General features: G+C 40.9%; 1 protein-coding gene across 1 annotated transcript in view; it reads right to left on the bottom strand.

Moving 5' to 3' along the window:
- Positions 1–22,287, bottom strand: part of DIS3L2 (DIS3 like 3'-5' exoribonuclease 2) — a 328,965-nt gene that overhangs the window by 282,620 nt on the left and 24,058 nt on the right. The window contains exon 4 of the mRNA XM_018563342.1: positions 13,462–13,515. Within this exon, the coding sequence (XP_018418844.1) occupies positions 13,462–13,515 (54 nt within the window). The remainder of the gene's footprint in view (positions 1–13,461; positions 13,516–22,287) is intronic.

Raw genomic sequence — 22,287 nt, 5'->3', positions numbered from 1 at the left:
CAAAGAGTTACCCAGTAACTTCCTTCAACAGTTCATGCAATGGTCACTAGCAGATTTGTCATTCATAAATCTCACTATTTTGCAGCGTTAATAATTTGCAGGAATAACTTTCACAAGGTCACAGGAAATTATAGTTTGGAATTCCAGGATTTTTAAAAAATAGCCCTTGCAGTGGGGATTCCCCCACACTGCAATGGTTAATGTTCATTTTTCTCTAGGGGCGAACATACTCACCTGATCATTGGTTCTGCGGCAGTGGCTGCTCACCTCCTTACTCTTTCGCTCTGGCTGTGGTATATCCCTCGGAGTCATCACATCTAATAGACCTGTATTAGATGTGATGACATCACGGGTCCTTAGACTGCTGGAGCCAATGGAGGAGACTGAGGACCACGTTTAATACACCTTATTGCCACCCAGTGACCAACAGAGCCCTGAACAGTGAGAATTTGTATGTTTAATATAGAGCTGGTTATGCTATAATCAAGGCTCTTGTGCAGGCACTGCCAGTTATGGGGTGACATAATTGTGCCACTGTCATACATGCTTCAAGTGGGGAGCATCCAGGAGAGCAGCAGAAAGGATCCAACAAAGGGCATAAAAATTGAAAACATTCACCATAGTACTACAACATTGCATCTTCCACAAATTAATTTCCTTGCAGTGGTGTTTTAAAAAAAAAAAAGAAGAGGTATAGCTTATTGGATAGGGGATTTAAAATAACCTAAAGCCTCCATAAATTGAAAAATAGGCATAGATTCAAAAGCAACAGAATAATGTAACATTTTCATCTTATGACTATTCCCACATTCAGAAAAATATAAATATATAAAATCATATACATTTGGTCAAGCTGCAGTAGAACTGGGGAACTTAATACCAAACTATCAAAACTGCTACAAATCTCACTTGCCTCACCAGCATCCAGTAAGATATACAATGTGGCAAAAGCTATGGAGCTGAAACATTGGAAAATGGATTCAGACACCTACAAAAGTGAATCAATTGAGTTTATATAGTCTTGCATCACAATCTTAATCATCAAGGAGATCCTAAAGGATTATATTTTAAAAAAAAACCTTCCTTTCCCTTCTGTGCTCAACTAAGTCTAAAACCAAAATTTTTCTGGCGCCCCTAAAAAGCAGACAAAAAGCCAGATGATCCAAATAGTGACATGCAAAGAAGAAAAAAAACGAGCATGAGTAGCTAGGTACTAGCATAGAGGACATGGACATGTACCAATAGAAAAAAAAACATGAAATACTGTGCAGTATGCATATTTTGCAACAATGTCACTCCATACAAGATAATATCCAGATTATTAATACAATGAAAATCCACACGGTTTTGGCCATTTAAAATCTACAAGAAACATTTATAGAGAACAGTTCTACAGCTATGTTAAATTGAGCCTGTACGTTTCGTGACCAGTTTTGGTCCTAAACTATCCCTTACAACCAGCCATGGATTTTCGATTTTGTTTATGAACCTAATATATACTCCAGTAGAACCCAACTAATGTGTGTTCTCATCACCTATGGATACCTTCTTTAAGCTACATCAAAATATAGGGTCAAAATATATAGTCAATACTGGTGTATGGAGTTCCATTAATTTCTCTGTGGATATGAAGTGTAAGCAGATCACCCACATATTATACGAAAGTATACTGGTCCAGGAACCGATATGTCTGCTTTTCGCTTAACATTCTGTTTAGTTTAATAAAAGTAGGAGTCTCATGAAATAGCATTGGTAACTGACTTGGAGATGAAAGTGCTGGTTCAAAATATTGTATACCCTTATCCAAAAAGGTTTTAGTGCCACATGGTCCCACCAAAGGTGGAGAAATATCCCCCACAACCCACATCCTCTCCAACAGCCATCTGAGACACCAGGATACCGGACTGCTTAACGAGCTGGCACTCTACCATCTCAAGTACAATTTATAGCACTTCTCTATTTTAGAACTTCGAGAACATATGCCAACCTAGATGCTTTAGCTTTTTGGATCTCCATCAAAGCAACCTTAAGATATCTCTCAAAGCAGGGATCCTTTTGTGACTAAGCCAAAAAGGTACTTTAAAAAAGGAGAATGACAAGGCTTAAAAAAATATGGGTGTTTTTAAAAGGCATACTTTTTCAAAATCTGAAACTACTGCCCTACAGGAACCCCCCTCCCCCAAGCCCTGTAAAAAGTGTTGCAGTTGGGATCACCTCCTTGTGCCCATCAAGAATAAGCCTCATTCATCTCAACTGTCCCAAAGGCTTTAGCTTCCTATTTATAATAAATTTGCTACAAAATCGAACATCTCTGCCTCCTATTTTTCAAAAAATTCCAAATCCTCCCCTGCTCTAAACCACAAAAAAAAAACAGATCCATAGAAGCCTGTGCTAAGGAATATCTAGTATTAGTTCCATCCCACACTCACAATGTTGCATGTGTAAGTGGGCAAGTGTGCACAGAGAGGCCCCTATACTTCATGGCAAACCAAGGCACGTGTTGCTTTATGGCCATCCATCATCTTTTCGAGTAGGGACAATTGTTTATTCCTCACTCCCGAGTTCCAATTCACTGTCCTAAGCAGTGTTCTGGCTTTATAATACATGTGGAGGTCTGACAGACACAAACCACCCAAATATTTAGATCTCCTCAGGACAGAATAGGCAATTTTGGCTCTGATTTCTTCACAAAAAAAAGGTCTGAAGGAAAAAACAATTTAGAGAGAAAGAAAAAAAAGAAAAAAGTATCCTGCTGCTGGCATAAGTCTTTTTGTGCATCCTTCAAAAGAGCAGGAAAATTAAAACTATAGGGTAGGAAAAGCACTTAAAATTGTATTGGCTAAAATAGCTAATAGAATACTTCTGCTAGGAGAAGGGGAAAACAATTTTTGAACTAGCAAGGGGATTATTCTAACTGCCAAAATTTCTGACGTACTTAAATTAATCCTTACAATTAGAAAAGATCAAAGAATCTGGATAGCTCAGCCATGATATTGTAGAGAGCAGGATCTAGTCCCAAAAGATCATCTGCAAAAGGCAGCAACTGTATGGTGTATGGAGCCAATACAGACATGTAATATCTGAATCTTTCAATTTTTAAAAACAGGCCTCCAGCACAAGAGCAAAGATTCAGGGGGGCGGGGAAATTGCAGGGTACACCCCTTTTTTGTACCATTTTGAATCTAGAATAGGGGCCATAAAGAGTGATTTTACCTTGCATAGGTTGGCTATACAAAGTTTCTATTCAACAAATAATCTTTTCCCCTAGGACCAAACGCTGCAAGACTTCAATCCTTAAAAAGCCAATCTATGCTTTTTCAGCATCAACTGATAGAGTTATGCATGGGATGGCCCTTGTCCATACCAAAATGAGCTGCAGAGATCATTAGGAATTATCCCTGGCCTCCCTCTGAGGTATAATGCCAACCAGGACCCAAGGTATATTGGCTTGTAGTTTTGAAATTCTGTGAGGTCTTTACCCTGACTTAGGGACACAACATACACAAATATTGCCTTAGGTGGCATATGCTCTTCCTCGTGAATAGAACTGAAATATGCACATACAAAAGGATTGTGCAACAGATCTGGGAATTTTGAGCAATATGTTCAAGAGCATCAGGTCCTGGACTTTTCCTAGTGGTCACTGCCTTCAAAGTCTTAGCCATCTATCCTACAGTGACCTCTTGTTCAAACCTTTTGAAATTCCTATCTTTAGTTTTGGGAAGGACACTTCCCATCCAAGCACTCAAATTGTTGATGTCTTAAAGTGACATTATTAAATGGCAAAAAAAAATTTCCCTCCCCCCCATGTAAATGTTAGCACTTACCTTAAATGATGTCTCTTTTTCCGATCTTCCTCTTCTTTCCCCATGTTTTCATCTGTCCCACCAGCGGTGTGACGTCACTCCGATCCAGCGCTGACTGCTCTGTCTCTCCGATCCAGCGGTGTCTGCAGGCGGGTGCACGCGTCCATAGACTTACCTTGCGTCTCTGCTAGTCTCCCGGCCGAGAATCGGAACTGCGCATGCGCCCGCCCCAAGATGCTTTGCGACCGTACGAGCAGTTCCTGATTCTCGGCGCGGGAGCGAGCGGCGATAACGAGGTAAGTTTAAAATGATTTTAAAGGTTTTTTTTTTTTACACTTCTTGCCTATATCTACTGCATGCTAGCAGTAGATATAAGCAAAAAAAAACGGAGGGTTTAGAACCCCTTTAACTAGCTTCAGGCATTCATATGGTCCTAATATAATACAGGTCCTGACAAGGGTCCCTAAATTCTTGGGCTATATGTGGGATCCATATCACTGGGTCTTCAGAAGAGGTAGTAATCTGTACGTACAGTGTCAGCTCTTTTTCAAGGCCTCGGTTAACATCCTACTGCACTAATTTCCATGTTCATAAATTGTTTGTGCCAGAATTCAAGGATGCCTGCCAATTTAATTTTGTAACTCAATTGTTAGGGTAGCAGAGGTAACTCCAGGGTTTCTACTATGCCCCCTCATCTCTTGTGCACCTATTCAGGATCACCTATTTGTCAGATCAATTGGAGAATGTTGGCTTTGCGCTTTTCTTGAGTCTCAAGCCCTGGACTACAAGTTCTCCATGAACAGCCTTATGAACCTCAAACGCAGGTTCTCTAGAATAAGTCTAGGTCTAAATAGGACCTTATGGTTTGCCTCACCTGTACCCCTACCACCAAATCTTCTGTGTGGTTTTTATTTAACCTTCATGTCCATTCTCCCTTTCACAATCTGCAAGAACATAAAACCGGAGCATGATCTGAAATTGTAATCTACTGAATAATCACAGATCACACCATGACCAGAGATTTATAGGGTAAGCACATTGGGTTCTAGAGTAGAGTGGTGGAAGTTAAGACAGCAAGTAAATCCTCTCACAGAGGTATGGCCACAAAATAATTGTAATTGTTGGAGAGCTGCTTCAAGGCAGCACCCAATAACATTTCCCGGCGGTATCAAAAAATTTTATTTAAAAAAAAAGGAAGGCTTAATATGCTTGAGTTCAGCCCAGAGACTGCCATGCTTACCAGACCTTTTACATTATACACTCACCGGCCACTTTATTAGGTACACTTTGCTAGTACCAAGTTGGACCCTTTTTTACCTTCATAACTGCCTTAACCCCTTCACGGCCCATGTCAGGATAATCCTTTTAGCTGCTGCAAGTCTTTTCAGTTTTGTAGAGCCTGTGGCCAGTTTTACAGCAGAAGCGATTCTGGCATCTCGGCTGCCGCCAGATAGCTTCTACGATCGTTATTTTCAGGCCTAAAATGTGGATAACATGGGTGCAAAATGAAAAATAAAAGGCCTTTGTCCTTAAGGGGTTAATTCTTTGTGGCATAGATTCAACAAGGTGTTGGAACATTCCTCTGAGATTTTGGTCCATATTGACATATCACGCAGTTGCAGATTTGTTGGCTGCACTGCACATCCATGATGCGAATCTCCAGTTTCACCACATCCCAAAAGGTGCTCTGTTGGATTGAGATCTGGTGACTGGAGGCCATTGGAGTACAGTGAACTTATTGCCATGTTCAAGAAACCAGTTTGAGATGTGAGCTTTGTGACATGGTGCATTATCCAGCAGGAAGTAGCCAGAAGATGGGTACACTGTAGTCATAAATGGATTGACGGTGACAGCAACAATACTCACTTAGGCTGCGGCATTTAAACTATGCTCATTTGGTACTAAGAGGACCAAAGTGTGCCAAGAAAATATCCCACACACCATTACACCACCATCAGCCTGAACCCTTGATGCAAGGCAGGACGGATACATGCTTTCGCCGAATTCTGACCAATCTTCTACTGTATTGACCAATTTTGGTGAGCCGGTGCGAATTGTAGCCTCCGTTTCCTGTTCTTAGCTGACAGGAGTGGCACCCAGTGTGGTCTACTGCTGCTGTAGTCCATCTGCTTCAAGGTTCGATGTGTTGTGCGTTCAGAGATTGTATTCTGCATACCTTGGTTGTAACAAGTGGTTATTTGAGTTACTGTTGCCTTTCTATAATCTCGAACCAGTCTGCCCATTCTACTCTGACATCAACAAGGCATTTTCCGCCACACAACTGCCGCTCACTGGATATGGTCTCTTTTTTCGGACCATTCTCTGTAAACCCTTGAAATGGTTGTGCGTGAAAATCCCAGTAGATCAGCAGTTTTTGAAACACTCAGACCAGCAAGTCTGGCACACAACCATGCCACGTTCAAAGTCACTTAAATGCCCTTTCTTGCCCATTCTGATGCTCGGTTTGAACTTCAGCAAGTAGTCTTAACCACATCTAGATGCCTAAATGCACTGAGTTGCTGCCATGGGATTGGCTGATTAGCAATTTGGGTTACCAAGCAATTGAATAGGTGTAACTAAAAGTGGCTGGTCAGTGTGTCAGAACAGATAAATTAGCCATGGTAACAGAAAAGCCAGGGACCCCTAGGTGACTAGTATCAAAGAGACAGGTGGTCAAACTGCAAACATTGATCTTTTCATTAACAAATAAAAAAATGGAATGCTCATTTGCATGCCAGGCCCCCCCCCTGACAAATACATTGCCCTGGGCCTTCCACGGAGGTGGGTCTCTATGTCAGGGCTAGTAGCCCCCACCAAGTGGTGTAAAGCTATTGGGGAGGCCTTAGCTGCATGAGCTGGAAAGTGTCTAATACAAAAAGAGGTGGATCTCCAACATGCCGCCCATACAAAAGAGTCCACAGCCTACTTGAAAGCAATAACATTTGTTTTAATTATTTTTAGCCAACCTTTATTTTATTTAACTTTTTTTCTTCCATTCCATGATGCTTCATCCCCTTCCATTTTTGACAAGTTTTATTACGATGCACTGAAAAAAGAGCTAGCACCTTTTTTAAGCGCTGTGCAACACAATGGAATGGAGTGGCGTGAACTGATCCCATTCTTTTTTGGGTTACCCATCCATTGGTATCCGTTCAAAAACGTATCGCAATGCATCTGGTGCGAGTGAGGCCATAAAGTCAGTGGACTTCAGACAGATGGTGGTATTACAATTGTCAGTCTGCAGGAAGATTCTCCAGTCGAGAGAAAACCTCAGCAGCTCCCAAGAACGATATGAGAGTCACAGTTTCACTTGCTTATGACATTGCAAATGTCTAACAGCCTGTAACCGTCAATTAACCAGAGCAGCCAGTCCATTTCTACAGAATGTATGTGTTGGGAAATACTCAAGATGGAGCAATAAGCTGTAGGCTACATAGCCTGAGTAGACACTCCGGCTGAATACTAGAGGTTGTCAGGTGGACCTGCAGCTCTACTAGTCTCCGTGTGTCGCTTTCGACTTAGTTGTTAACACTTTCCAGGTTTCGTCCAGTTGAGGTACTAGAACGTCCTCTTGCAGCCTCCAGTCCAGAAAACCTACATCAGAGCTCTTGTAGCCCTCTAATTCTTATATTAGAAGAATGGCTCCTATTTTCATATAAGAACTTTCCTTGGTTAGCATTAGTGGGTATAGCTTTAAAACAGTTGCTGATATCCCATCTGATCCCAGTTATAGTCTCTATAGATCTAGGGTTGTCAATGGGACCTGTGGACAGCATGAAAAGGAGAGCCTACTGGAGAGGGCGAATGGGTCTCATGCTCTGATAGTGATCAAGCCCTTTGCTTCTCCTGGGGCCGTTTTTTCCCCTTTTGGTCCTGCAGCACTAAGGCTGCCATCTTGGCTGTGCAGCAAGCTGCAGAGCATATTATATTCCCATTGTTAGGAGGTCGCAGAGGCAATGAAGAAGTTCTCCAGCAGCCAAGCATGATGAATGATAGGGTTCTTCTATGTAGGCTGAGGTAAATATGGTAATGTTCGTGCAGCGAGTGGAAGTGGCTTAAGAAAGCAGCTTCCCTCTCGCATGGCCAAACCAGTAAACTCCTCCATGTAAAGTTGCAGGGCAGTATTATGTATTCCTTTGAAAGTCATTTCACCCCCACCCCATGTAATGGCAGTAACACTACCATTGCTAAAAGACAGATCCCAGCCAGGTTCTTTTTGTAAACAAGGGATCTATCATTGGCAACAGCACTAGAAGGGGACTCTATGGAAAGGACCCTTATTCAGACATGCATCTTAGCTGGCCAGGAAAATAGTGTGACAGCAAATGTACAACCCCAAGTTCCTGAAACATACCAGGCCGCATAACTTCAAGGGTAACTTGCAAGGTGAGGATGGAAAAGCCTCCCCATATTAAAGATAAGAGCCTCATCTCTATATCCTGTACCCCAAAAAGGATGCCTGTAGGGAGGAACTTATCAGAATATGAAAGCCTGAAACCATGTTTGAACTGAACCCGAAGCTCATTCCTAGTGTTAAAAAGCAAATTGCCAAAAGAAAAGAAAAAAACTCTGGCTCAGGTATGAAGAGTCAACGCTGTTTGCCATTTGTTTAGACAGTGAATGTTCTGTGAAAATAAACCAACTGAAGTTGATCTGTTTATAGATGGGTGTGCAGCGCTCGGGGTCACCAATAGGTGATCAAAAAACTAATTAAGTGTTACCAAAAGAACATAATGGTGTTTACAATCGTTAACAGTGAAATAAATAAATACCAAATTTCACTTTGTGCAAAAGTGTAATAAATGTCTTATTATGAAATTCCTAGTTGCAATCAAAACGTGCATCAAATACAAAAGGTTATCAATAAAAGTGATAGACATCAAATCAGCTCAAGGTCATCTATAAAAATGATGAATCACAGAGTCCAAACCTTATTAAAGTCCAAAATATATGATATATTGATGATGAAAAAAAGCGTCAAACAGGAGCTTAATCTTTCTCCCACACCATGTGTCCGTGACAAAACTCCCCTCTGGGATGCGCACTCACCAGACGCACCAGAGCGCAACAGCTTTTATTATTTATATTTATTTTTTTATATTATATTTTATTTAATTTTACTTATATCCATAAGCGCGGATTATACATATTTTATATAGAAGTTGATCTGTTGCCACGTTACCACGACCACTGGTTTAATTCCAGCTGTTCTATATCTCAACAGTCAGAAAAATTAAAGCAGATGCCTGATTGTTAAGGGGCGCCATTCTTTGTCTAATGGAAGGTCAAGTCTACCTAAAATGGCCATGTAAGGGTCTACTTATACTTTTTCAACTAAGATTTACACATATTTCTAATTGGATTCAATAGAGAAAATATGTAAATGGGTGAAAACATTTATGAATGGGTCCCACAGTATTAAGTGCGTACAGGTGTCTTGAACCACCCATCAGCTGGTTATCAGCTAGAGATTGGGAAGTAAAACCTCAAACCTGTTTTTCTGGGTACAAATAAAATTAGGAAGAAAAAAAAAGCATTGGTTACATTTGCCAAGCCTAGCAAAGGCTAAAACAAACCTCCAGTGAAATAAGTATTACAGCATGGGGCATGACATCAGGTACCCAAGAGGCATCATATTAGCTAGACCCTACATAAATACAAGGAGACTGATCTCTGAATTAGTAAAAGTTAAACTTCATAAGTTTTACAAAATAATTACATATGGCCTGCAAGACAACACTGTCTGTGCACACTGCTCTATTGCTGTGCAGTTAACAGGCAATGTGTAGCTGTAACAGAATGTTCTGTAAGCCTGTGGAAAGCAGAAACAATCTGATTGGGACGAGAGCTTTAGCAGCTGTGTGCTGCCTCCCATGACTTGATGCAAAAAGATTGCAGGGCTGTTTATCAATAGACAGGGCTTCAGCAGGAAACAGATTTTTGCACATGTTACAAATGGGTGCTACTTTTCCTGTATCATAGTCCTGAAAAAAGGTCAAAACCTGTAGGTTCAGTGGATTACGCAATAATGGTGCTTAAGCAAGATAATGTTATTTCTTGCATATGATTTATCTTAAATAGCACATTAAGAGCAAATATATGAGCCCAGTTAACTTGCATCTGCAGGTGCCAGATTACAGAACCTACGTACATTGTAATATTGTGAACTTTAGAACCTTCTATTCTTTTCAAATCACTGTCTATCCATAAATCTACTCCTGTTATCATAGAAATGGCAGAAGCAAGATTACCGCCATTGCCAATAGAAACAAAAGGCTTTTATTTTTCTTTAACCTATAGAGCCCCAAAGGGTAGCACTCCAAAGTGCAAAAAGCCATGCAGCGGTGGTTACATAACATGAAACCTATAACACGTTTTCCACAATCACTTCACAGTGTAGTTTATAAAAACATAAAAATTGGAATTCTCTGCTGGGCATACAACAGATTGCTGATGATTTTGCAAAATCTCATGTTTTTTGGTAGGTTTTAGTCCAAGCTAGTTTTTTTCCTTATTGGACAGGAAACTTACCTTTGCTACCTCTGTAGCAACAGATCATTTCTAACAGTGATCTAGTGCTAGCCGTCGCCAGCAAGTGATATATAAACCATTGACGTTGTCTACACCAACAGTGGAAGCAAGGTAGAGCTTGATAAGCTCTACTATGTTCCAAAGTGGACACAGAACTTAAAAAAACGAACACTACACATACACGCTCCCCATGTAAAACACATACTCCCCATGTAACCAAAATGCAGCAGCAGCAGTGTGGTTACACCATGCTATATAATGCCAACAAAGCGTATTGTAACAAGACAAACACATGAGCTGATCATGTCAGCTCCCAGGCTGAGCATTTGACCCTGGCTATCACTGAGAGCCAATGTATCCAGCACTGAAGACTACAGGACCCATGTGCAGCTGCTGAAACCCAGTGTTGCAGTTTACATATCATTTTCTGTACATATTTTCCAAGGGTAGGTTACTTTGTGGGCCCCCCCACCTAATATGTTGTGCAGTACGTGTAGTATCAGTCGTCCCTAAAAGGTGACCATGCGCCAGTCGATTATCGTTTGGAAATTGTCCACGAATGGTCTTGCGTACGATAATCGATCAGTTGTTGGAGACACGATTTTTTTTTTACTGCACTCCTGGACTAATTTTCAGGAAGGGTGAGACTAGAAAATTTTCAAATTATACGCAAAAAAAAAAACCCCGCAACCTGAACACTGCACATGCACAAACGAAAATACATTCTGTCAATCTTTGAAATATATGACCTAGTATTGCTAACGATCAAACCAACATTTGTTGGTGCATGTTGGGTATTCGAGCGGAAATCGAATGGGGGTTCGATGACAGCATGAAAAAAAAAAAAATGTAACGATAAATCGCAGTGTGCATGGCCAGCTTAAGACAAGTGTACATGTTGGCAAGAACACCAAAACTACAGTATCCTTAATTTTTCACAATCCCACTCCACTAAAATAAACGACAATGATGCCTTTTTATAACAATGATCCTAAGTGCTCCATTCACTTTAAGGCATCATTCACACTGGCAGTGTTAAACCTGCATTTATAGCACAATCCTACATGCATATAAATGCATGGAATTGATTTTCAACAGCATCATTCAGAATGTGCTTACCTGTAATCGATTTAGCTAACAAAAATAGGATTCTGTGCATCCAGGATCTGATTAGAAAATCTAAACGTGGCTAAATGCATGTAAACATGTCTAAATGTGACTAAGCAGGAACATCTAGATGCACATAGAATTACTTCAGTTTATGATTGCCATAAAAACATTAAAAAGGATAGCACCTAATAAGACCAAATGCGTTAGTATTGTGACCGTCATGCTGGGCTCCTTAACACAGCAGCAGATAAACTTTCCCTAGTATCAGCTCAGGAGTTTATTGTCAGGGATGGGTGTTCTCCAAGATAAGACTTGGTTTGTGCCTCTCAGCAGACTCTGGCAATGAGCGGTACAATGGAGGCTGATATCTAAATCCTGCATGTATATCCAACGGTCACCTACATATAGAGAGTGTGCATATGCATATAAATATATATTACACACATTGTACATCTACCCATCATCCATACATATATAAATAAAAACGCTAAATCTATCCCTCTATGAAATCTTTATATATGTATATCTATAATCTTGGACACAAAAAACAAAACACAATGTCATTTCTATACAAGAGACTTTTCAGACTTCAATATGAGACTCTTCTAGGGTGTAAAATAACAGTTATACTAACCCAAACTTAGGATTCTTAGGCCACTGCAGTGGAGGGGCAGAGGCAGGAAGGTCTGGTCTAACAGCCAGCTTGCGCCAAGGTTCAGGTGAGTACAACTTTTTTTTATTTTACACCATAGGTAAAAACAAACACTTTACATTTGAGGTGCAGGGGTAGCCCCACTGTAAGGGTTAACAATATTTTTCCCTGGAACTCTTTAAAATAAATCTGTTAGGAGAGGATATAGACAGGCAGCATTGCTGTCCTCATTCAGCAAATGGAAGTTGCCTGACTGTCATGCTGACCTAAAGTTCTTTCAGAGCCCCTGAAAGCAGCAAGTACACAGATCAGGAAAGTCACAAGTGTCATTGTCTGCATACCTTGACCCAGAAGGAGAGAAGGGAAAAAAAAAAAAAACACCCAGATTTAGCGAGACAGCCAGTCATCTAGCATTTGCAGAACGCTTAGAAATGGCTGCCTCCAATTTTCCCTTATGACAGGATTTTTTGACTTTTGAAAGCTGATGTGTATGAACTCATTATCAGTACTATGTGGGGACTGTTACCCACTTGTTTGCATTAGACATGACCATTAAAAAAAGCTTTGTACTTTATATCTGAATAAACACTATAAATGGTCTACTAAAACAGAAAAGAAAAAAACTAAAAAACTGCTTATTGGGGATTAGTTTAATTTGGTGGAAAATGAAGAAATCTAAGCAGGCATACATGAAACAGGTCTGGTTTCACTAGCTGGTGGTCCAAAGTCAGCTCCTTTGAAATCTTTGTACACAGACAAATCCATGAATGATATTCTTACAAACTCAGGCAGGATATAATAAAGGCTGATCTTTAAAAGAATAAAGCGAGTGATTTTCACTCTGCCTCATAATCTAAGCCGACCTGTGACAATGAAACTGCCACATGTCGGCTCAGTAGATCGGGAAGTGAGCGAACACATACAGTCGCTCGCTCACCTCTCGATCTATCTCTGCAGAGAGCCGTAACCGTCACTCAGGGCTCCCTGCAGGGATTCCCCCCCTCCCCTGTCCGATCCTCCAGTGCTGACTGGCGAAACAGACGGGGGAAGGGGCGGGCACAGCTGTCAATCCCGCAGCTGGGTGAATCCAGACAGTATTGTCGGGATCCGTCCCGGCTGCGGCGGTCTCAGTATACCGCGAGCTGTAGCTCGCGGTACACTGAGCTTTTGGGTCATGGGAGAACGCTAGTTTGTGTTCTCCAGTGACCCTTAGGAGGACTGCGGGAAAAGCCCTGACGCCATAGTTCTCCTTTAAATTACACCCTATACAGCTACAAATTTTGATCTGAACATTCATCTTCAAGGACAACGAAGTAACCATTTAAAGAGGATGGAAGAGAAAATCTCTAGTATTCATCTTACCGGTGATGGCAGGAACGCTTCATGAAATTTCTTGGGATTAATCCTTAGGGAACCCTAGTGAATAAGTGCAAAAGCAGTATGAGATATAGTAGGCCATACATTGCCTGCTCTAAGCATGCACAAAGGTTGTTCGAAAAAGTTAAACCGTATTTTACAAAATAAACAATATTCTAAATTCTTTCAGCCCATCACTTTCAGTGTTGCAACTTGCATTCTGAGAGGGTGTAGCAAAGAATGATATCAAAAGATTTAAGGTAAATCAAACCACAATATCCAGAGGATGATTCTTTTATTTAGGCTGCTGCATTATGAGATCATGTCAGAGAGGATTTCTCAGGTGCTAGGTTCCCGACAGATCAAACTCTATACTCCTACAGCGGTTATTTTATTCTGGCTGTCACACATGTTTCTCTTCAACCCATCTGCAGGTTCAATGCTTCCAAGGCAAAAAACAGAAGTTCGCCCAAGATTTGATAGACCACATGCCTGCAGCTGCTTGTTTGACTTGCTAGATTGTCATCAAGCAAATTTGTGGGCTCTGGGCCACTAAAAATCAACATGCGGTAAAACAAAATACAGAGTACACCCAGAGACTTGCAAATAGAACTGGAAATACAAGAGAAAATGTGCCTCTCCTGGTCCCTCACGTGGGAGATTAGGAAACGTGTTATAGGACTTGCCCTACCTCTCCTAAGAAAACCAACACTTCTCCGAGTCATGTTTACTCATAAAATGAAATAGGGGGGGGGTCTGAAAATCTTCAAACAGGAAGGGGATAGAAGTGCTCTGTAGGTACAGATTGAAGTTACATATTTATGTTTGCAGGATCCATACAATCCACACTGGCTTCTACTGCTCTCATACACTGATCATAGGTTTAGCCGTGAAAAAGCCACCTTTTGATCTTTATCTGTTAATACATAAGCTAGGTGTTTAAAAAAAAAATAAAAAAACATTGAGACTATTTTTCTCTGTATCAAAGTGATTGATACATTTTACCAAGCACACCTCTTCATCCAAGTGTATGAAGTAAATTGGCCACTAAACTGGCTAGTTTTAAAAAATGGTCACCAGAGTAATTGTACTGGTAGTCCTGGCAGCTCAATCAAATATACAGAAGACCAAAAATACTAGCAGCTTTCAACTATTTATTGGCGGGGTCTGTCAGCATTTTACATTTAATGCCTTTTTCAAGGCCAAAGTGAACACAAATGTAGGTTAAGGTAATAAGAACCTCAAAAGTTTTCAATGAACTACAGTACTAGGATTTCAACCACATTCTGTCAATTAAAAAAAAACACTACACCCTCAACCATGAGCTAACACATGACTTCAGTGAATTGACTAAAAAAGCAGCTCACGTCAATAATTTACATGAACTTCTATGACTAGAATGAACTTCTATGACTAGAATGAACTTCTATGACTAGAATGAACTTCTATGACTAGAATGAACTTCTATGACTAGAATGAACTTCTATGACTAGAATGAACTTCTATGACTAGAATGAAAGGTAGCCATACACCAATAGATTTTTCTAAAGAACTTTTGTACGAAAGATCTTTCACTCAATGTTCTTTTGGCTGATGTGGGCCAAATAGATCATAGATTTCAACCATAGTGACAAAAAAAAAAAAATCGGAGCAGGATGGAACATTTTTCTCGAACGAACTTCTAAAAATTCAGAAAAATCCATTACAAAATCGAATGATAAAACAAAATTTAGTTTGACACTCGTCAATTCTCTGATGGCATTATGAGGTGGTAAAGAAAAATATTTCATTGGTAAATCATTTTTTGTTCAGAAATCTACTGGTGTATGCCCAGCTTAAGTGCCTGCAATAAAAAAGCCATCAAGGTCATTTTGGTTCATACACGGGTTTTTCTTTCAACTTGCATTAGAAAAACTTCAAGTTTAACACCACAGTGTGTACGGCACACAATATACATTATTTTGTTTCTAAAGCAGCTGAATCTGTACAAGAGCAAGAACTGTCCAGACAGAGGCTGTCACAACAGCAGGGATCTATTTTATCAGTCTGCACAGGGTTAAGTGATGTTGCTATCACAAAATCTTAGGATTCCTGGAGATTTACAGTAAGCTCACCATCAGAATATGTGCTCACATTGTGCAAGATTCATTTTCATCTCTGGCTTCTCTTTAACAAGCAATTATCGCACTTAAAATTTATATCTGTGAGCAGATGGGTCCAATATCTTTCCCGACCAAAATTCTATTTACCATGTTGCTCATTTCACGCTGTGATCTCATATTTGGAGCAGGCTGCGTTTCCCATCTGCACAGAACAGATGTTTTTGTTGAGGGGTGGTGATGAGAGGAGGTCTGTCCAGTGAGGACTAGAGGGTCGCTATGTCACAAAAATGGTGTCCACTTACAATAAAAAAAACTTTAAGCTAGATTAAATTGCTACTGCTTAGTTTTGCAGAATTTAGGTAAATGAGAACTGTGCTGTACTATGACTGAATCTGGGAGGGGTTAAATCATTTATGAGCCAGTAGATAAAGTGTTTATCTGGGGTTAATCAAAGGCACAACTAAATGTATAATTCAGTAAATGTTGAACTCCAACCAATAAAAGCAACATCATGGCTCACTTGTTAAATGTGAAAGTTCTACTAATGAACATCTGGAGATAACAGAATACGCTTCAAGATCCACAGCAAATGAGGCATATATGCTAGTAGCAAATCGAGACAGGACAGTAAAGACCAATTAATGGGGCTTTAAACATTAAGCAATAAAATGGCAAAACGGCTGCAGCAGCGCACAGACCCTCACTGATCAGCTTTTTTGCGGCTGTGAAATAGCAGCTCTAGCCTTAATCAGGCATCCTTTAGTCCCCCTCTATGTTGTGTTAGATTGAATTTTCTCACTTTATTTTTTATTTCACATATCCCTTCAAAATGCAAAAAGGTATTTATTCATTTATTTACTTGCCCACATAAATGCTACCATTATGTGAATGTTATCAGTCATTGCTAGAAATGTTTTCACAATGCTTTAAAACAGTTTTTAGCATTCGTTTTTAGTAAACTATAAAACAATAAGCTGATCAAAAAAAGTGGCTTAAAACTAAATATGGATTTTAGAGAACACACACACGTAGAACAGAGGGGAAAAAGAAACAAAAACAACAAGTTACTAAGAAAAGGAATTTACAACTAGGTTGTATACTGGGAGAAATATTTTCCAATGTGTAGCTGACATAGTAATCCCAATGGCGTATTTGAATTACCAATTTTGCTGCATCTTTTTACTAGTTTGAAAACGATACAGCTCAAAGAAGTTACATAAATATTAATATATTGTCTTTAAACTAGTGTGGGTAACTTGACAGTTGAAAACATTGGCAGCTTTTCACATAGAATTGTATGCGTTTTTTTTAATTGTATGCTTTGCCAAAACTTTTTTTCAGTTTGGATGGGGTGTAAAAAAAATTTTGTTGCTGGTTTCCTACTGGAGATGCAACCTCCACAAGGTGAGGGGAATTCGAGACTTTTAATCACCAGAACAGGTGTTCCCTATTGGATTTTTTTTTACCCTAAACTTGTTCTGGTGACAACTTTTCCATCACTTTCTGAATAGGCAACCATGGTCACCAGGACAAAAAGGGTGGGAACAACACAATAATAAGGACCTGACAGGGGTTCCTTTACTTTATCTAAAAATCAGAACAAAAAAAAAATGTCAATAATGAACGCAGATCAAACAAATATAAATTGCCCAGCAAAGTATTTTTTTTGCCCAAGCACTTGTGGTCATTGTGTTTCCTAACAGCTGGTGCCAACTCACTCCCCTCCCATTTCCCTGAACGTCTTGGAAAGTACAAGATCACAAGGGACAGAAAAGTCTCCAGCAGCTGTCCATCTACTAGCTTGGAGAAGGAATGGGAGTGGCTTGCCTTCCTGTGCTTGTGCGTTGGTGAAGACATGCACAGCTTACTAGCAGACAGAGGGGCAGCTCCAAAAAGAACCATGCAAGGGAAAGGAGCCACCCTAAAACAGGATATCATGGTCAGTGGGCTCTGGGGACTAGCTGATTCTACGGGAAGCTTTAAAAAACCCCCTTTAAAACATAATCAAGGAACAGCATAAGTGATTTTATCAGCATTTAAAATTGCGTAGAAACCCTTTAACTTGAATGCATCACTTTGGTTCTGAGGACTGGGTTATACTGCAGCCTTCTAAGTGTCAAAATTTCAAGGGGTTTAGGGTGTTTTATGAGAGTTGATACGTTTTTCCAAAGCGTTTCACACGTTTACAGCTTCTGCTGCCCTCCATTTTGTTCCCCACTGTTTTTTGCTAAGAATATGGCTGGTTCTTGCGTGACAAAATGCTTCAGAAACACCAGATAACACCTGTCACACAAATTACAGGCATTCTACCATTGAGGTCTATGGGGTCAAAAATGAAGAAATTAGCATTTTTTCCACCTCTACAGACACCAGGACACTCAAATGTGAACAGGCACCACTGAAAATAATGGAAAGCCTCTGTTTGAGCATTGTAGCGCTTAGCCCTATCAGCTACAAAATGCCTAGGTGTGAACTAGGACTAAGGGAAATTGAACTTTTGTAGTTCTTGAAAAGCCCAAGAAGCACTCTCAGATCTAGCAGAGTGCACTTTGACAAGAGGGGGTGGAACCTTGTCCTGAAAAGGGTATCGAAACCCATTAAAAAAATGCATTAGTGCAGCTTACAAACTCCTTAAATGCAGTGGCTACATTAGTTTTCTTCCCTCCCTCCCTTTATACCTGGTGATCTGGCCATTAACACAGGTTCTGTCTTAGCATGGCTCTTCTCTATGGTGGAAAAGTGGAGCCACACTTGGACAGCAGCATTCACAAACTGTGGAGAGGGTAGTGTTAGATGCACCTGCAAGTTTAGATTTACAAATTAAAAAAACAGACCTCAAAACACTTCATTGGGGATTAAAAAAGTTTACATAAAATGAATAAAAAGCTAATTGTAAGCACCCCTATCAGTGTCAAATGATTTGCTTCGACAGTTCGGACTTTTGGAAAAACAGACTTGGCACCCAAATAACCACCAGGTGAAAGGGAAATAAGGGAAGTGGGGACAAAAAACAAAAAAAGGAGTTTAGATATGTTTAAGAACATAAGATGGTGATCTGAGTTACTGAGGTTTAGTGGATAGAGAATCTGGTTCCTCCTTACAGGGACCATCAGGTATAATAAAATTAAGTGTTTCTCCTGGAAGCGGTAGTGGAGAGGTCAAAAACTTAACAGCATGAACTACATCCAGATAGTAAGGAGAAAATTTACTTTTGGTGTACTGTCGCTAAACAGAGGATGGCTTGGTTAACATGAAAGGCCAAAACAACCTTGGGAAGTAAAGAGGCTCTAGGCATTAATACTACTCTAAAGCCAACTAGCACAGTACACAAGAGTCTGGAAAGCAGAGCCCACTACCCAAAAGTCACATTCCAGGTTATCTTCACCCCATCTATGGGCACTCTCAGAAAGTGAGTGTAAGAGACTGGGTCAAAACAAAGGCTGTGCCAGGACTCTGGATTTGGGGGACATTCTGTAGCTAACACCGTATACAAAGGTCCAGAAAGCATCACAAGCAAAGCCCAGTGTCCATAGGTCACATTTCAGGCAGGCCCCACTATTTTCAGACCAGAAGGGTCTGGGTAGGTCTTCCAAGACAACTGACTCAGACAGCTGCATAAAGAGTCTCGTTCAGCAGCGTGTAGATGAAGCCTTGATTGAAGCAATAAAAGATCGAAGAAAAAATAAAAATGTTTAAACTTTTCTCAGTAGAGAAAATATGTCCATTCCCCTAAGATACTAGCAAAAGACTGGGGGGGTTGGTGAGGGGCTATACCTGGCTAGCCAACAGCTTCTTTTTTTTTGCAGGTGCAGAGTTCCTTCAATAACCATTTTTTAAAGTTCATTAAGGGTCACAGGACTCTGATATAATTGGAATTTACTACCGCCTACAGGTAGATTTAGACATTGGCAAAAAAAAAAACCCACCACTGGCAGCATGTTTCAGTGTTAAGGCCTGAAGGACTCGCAGCTGAAGCTGGCAACAAATGAGGTTTAAACAACCACCTGGCAAAACTTGAAGACCGTATAAAACAGAGGACCAGGTGGCAGATCTGGGGAAAAGGTTGCCCGATGCCTAAAAAGCCAAAGGAGCACTCACAGATCTAGTAGTGCACCTACACAGGGACAGTAAAACTATCTTCATAGGCCTATTCATAATTTGTCTATGGAGGGAGGGAGGGGAGGGAAGGAAGGAAGCTCTAGCCCCCAGCACCATTTTGCTTATGTGTGAAGGTGGCCATACACTGTACAACCAATCGCAAGACCCTAGTCTAGCGATGGTTTTAAAGTGATTAAAAAAAAACATACGATCTGCCCATCTTGGACAGGCAGATCGTACCCTTGATCATCGCAAGCCCACCCCCGAGGGGCGGGCTTCCGATGACCGCAATGCTGAATGGGCAGTGTGCGCGTGCGCACACCGGCCCGTTCGGCATTTGTCTCCCGAGCACCATTCAAACCAGTCGAAAATCGTACGATTCTCGGCTGGTTTTCTAGCATGCTCCTTAGACAAAAGACTTGCGACCGTACAGTAGAAACGGTCGCAAGTCTTCGTTCACACTGCTCGATTCTCGTACGATCGCGGGATTTCCCACGATTCTCGTACGAGAATCGAGCAGTGTATGGGCACCTTAAGATTAGAAAGAGCTCTTTACAGGATAAGGCTGCCAGTTTAGACACACACCTTGCACAACAGTGACAGCAACAGGGAACGCAGATTTAGTGAACGTGGAAAGGGGAAAATCTAATAGGTTCAAAAGGGTAGTTTTGGAAGAGCTGCTGTAACCAAAATGTAAAACCCATAGAATCACAGGTTGTACAGGAGGAATTACATGAGAAACCCTGTACAAAAAAGTCTTAACCAACGCATGTGAGGCTAAACGTGTTTGAATATGATTGCAAGAGGCAAGATTTGTCCCTTGATGGTACTCTGGGCCAAATGTCAATTAAGGTCTCAATGCAGAAAGGTCAGGAGCCCATGATATACCTTGTAAGAGACAGACCTCCTAGCTTTTAATAGTGCTTGAATTACCAAATCTGAGAGACCTCCGTCTCTCAAGACCTGGGGTTTAACAGCCATGCGGTTGAAACCAGTCCTTGGGACAGTACATCTGGACAATATGGAAGGGCCAGCAGTGTGTGTTCAGACAGTGTGATCAGGTTGAGGCACCACATCCACTTGGGCCAATTAGGTGCTATGGGAATCGCTGGAATGCCCTCCATCTCAATCCTTCAGAGTAAAAAGAGGAAGAAGTTTCAGTGAAGAGGCATAGTTAAGGCTCTACTAATCCTACAGAGGTGTCAGAGCATCCACTGTTTCTGCCAGTGGATCTCTACACCTGGAGACAAACCCGTCCAGTTTGCTGTTGAATCTGGAAGCCAAAAAGGTCCACATTCGCTGCTCCCCACCTGTGACACTGGTTCTGGAACAAGTCCTGGTGTAAGCACCATTCCCCAGGGTTCAGTTGCTGCTTGTTGAAGTAGCCCGGCTGCCAATTGCCTACGCCAGGTATGTAAACAGCAAACAAGTCTGGAATGTGGAGTTATGCCCAGAGTAGAATCCTTTCCACCTCTTTTGCCTTAGGCAGACTTCTGGTTCCTCCCTGATGGTTAATGTGGCATTGTTAGAACAATTTCTCATCAGAGGACCCCTTAAACTCTGGATCCAGTGCTGTAGAGAGTCAAATCACTTGAAGCGTCAAAACCTCGATACAAAAGGACAGCATTCCTCTGGTGTACAAGTTATTATACAGTAGGTACTACAAGAAAAATTGGCCCCGTCTCTGCATTTACATAATCATAATTTTCTCCTGAAATAGCAGGCTGAGTGTACTGCCCATGGGTGTAAAAGTAATCCAGAAAATCGTAAAAGAAAACAGGTAGATTTAGAAACGGATTACAGACAGTGAAGAGAAATAATGGTTCTTGGATCACACAATTTTGTAAGGCTCAACAATCTTTTACAAAAAATAGTGGATCGACTGAATAGAAGTATTAAATGCGCTAAGAAGGTGAAATGGAAACTGGTGATTGGGAACAAGGGAAAATATTTGCCACTCACATGGAGAGATAGCAGCAGTGGCTGGTCGATTACAGGAAGCTCCTCCACAGAGGAAAGGTTTCACAGATCTGGAAGAAATACACAAAGCACACCAAGAATCCAGTAAGCATACACATGCCTCCTGTTTTGAGACAATATACTTTTCTGGAGTTCAGCTTTATAACGATCCCTCTGTGCAGAGCAAACACCGGAGTGATCGTCTGATCACTCCGGGGTTTGTAAATAACTGGGGACACATAGTACTATGTAGTAGTAGTAGTATGTAGTAGTGGTAGTGGTACTATGTAGTGTAGTAGTTATGAATGAACAGGCTGCGATTTACATCACAGCCTGTTCATTGAAGAATACCTACAGTGGTCGCAGCGTAGAGGGGACTTCTGCAGAACGGCTAAAAAAGGAGACCATGTGCATTCATGTATTGAGTACCATGGCTCTTGGTTGGCTTAATAATGGAATGAATTTCCAGGTATAAATTTAGAGTTCCAGGATGCGACAATATTCTCAACTTTATCGAATCAGATAAGGTAATGGATGCACACTCTATTGGTCCTTCCCTAGTACACTTATAATAGCAGTATGTAGTGGAAGCTCTCATTATGTGTGGCCTTTGCACATGTCCGCTTTGCCTTGCTTGGTTTTGGTGCCAGATACATACTGTTGGGTTTTAACG

The sequence above is a fragment of the Nanorana parkeri genome, unplaced genomic scaffold, assembly GCF_000935625.1.
Source record: "Nanorana parkeri isolate BGI_ZX_2015 unplaced genomic scaffold, ASM93562v1 scaffold657, whole genome shotgun sequence".
NCBI lineage: Eukaryota > Metazoa > Chordata > Amphibia > Anura > Dicroglossidae > Nanorana > Nanorana parkeri.
This window is presented reverse-complemented; position numbering and strand designations above follow the sequence as displayed.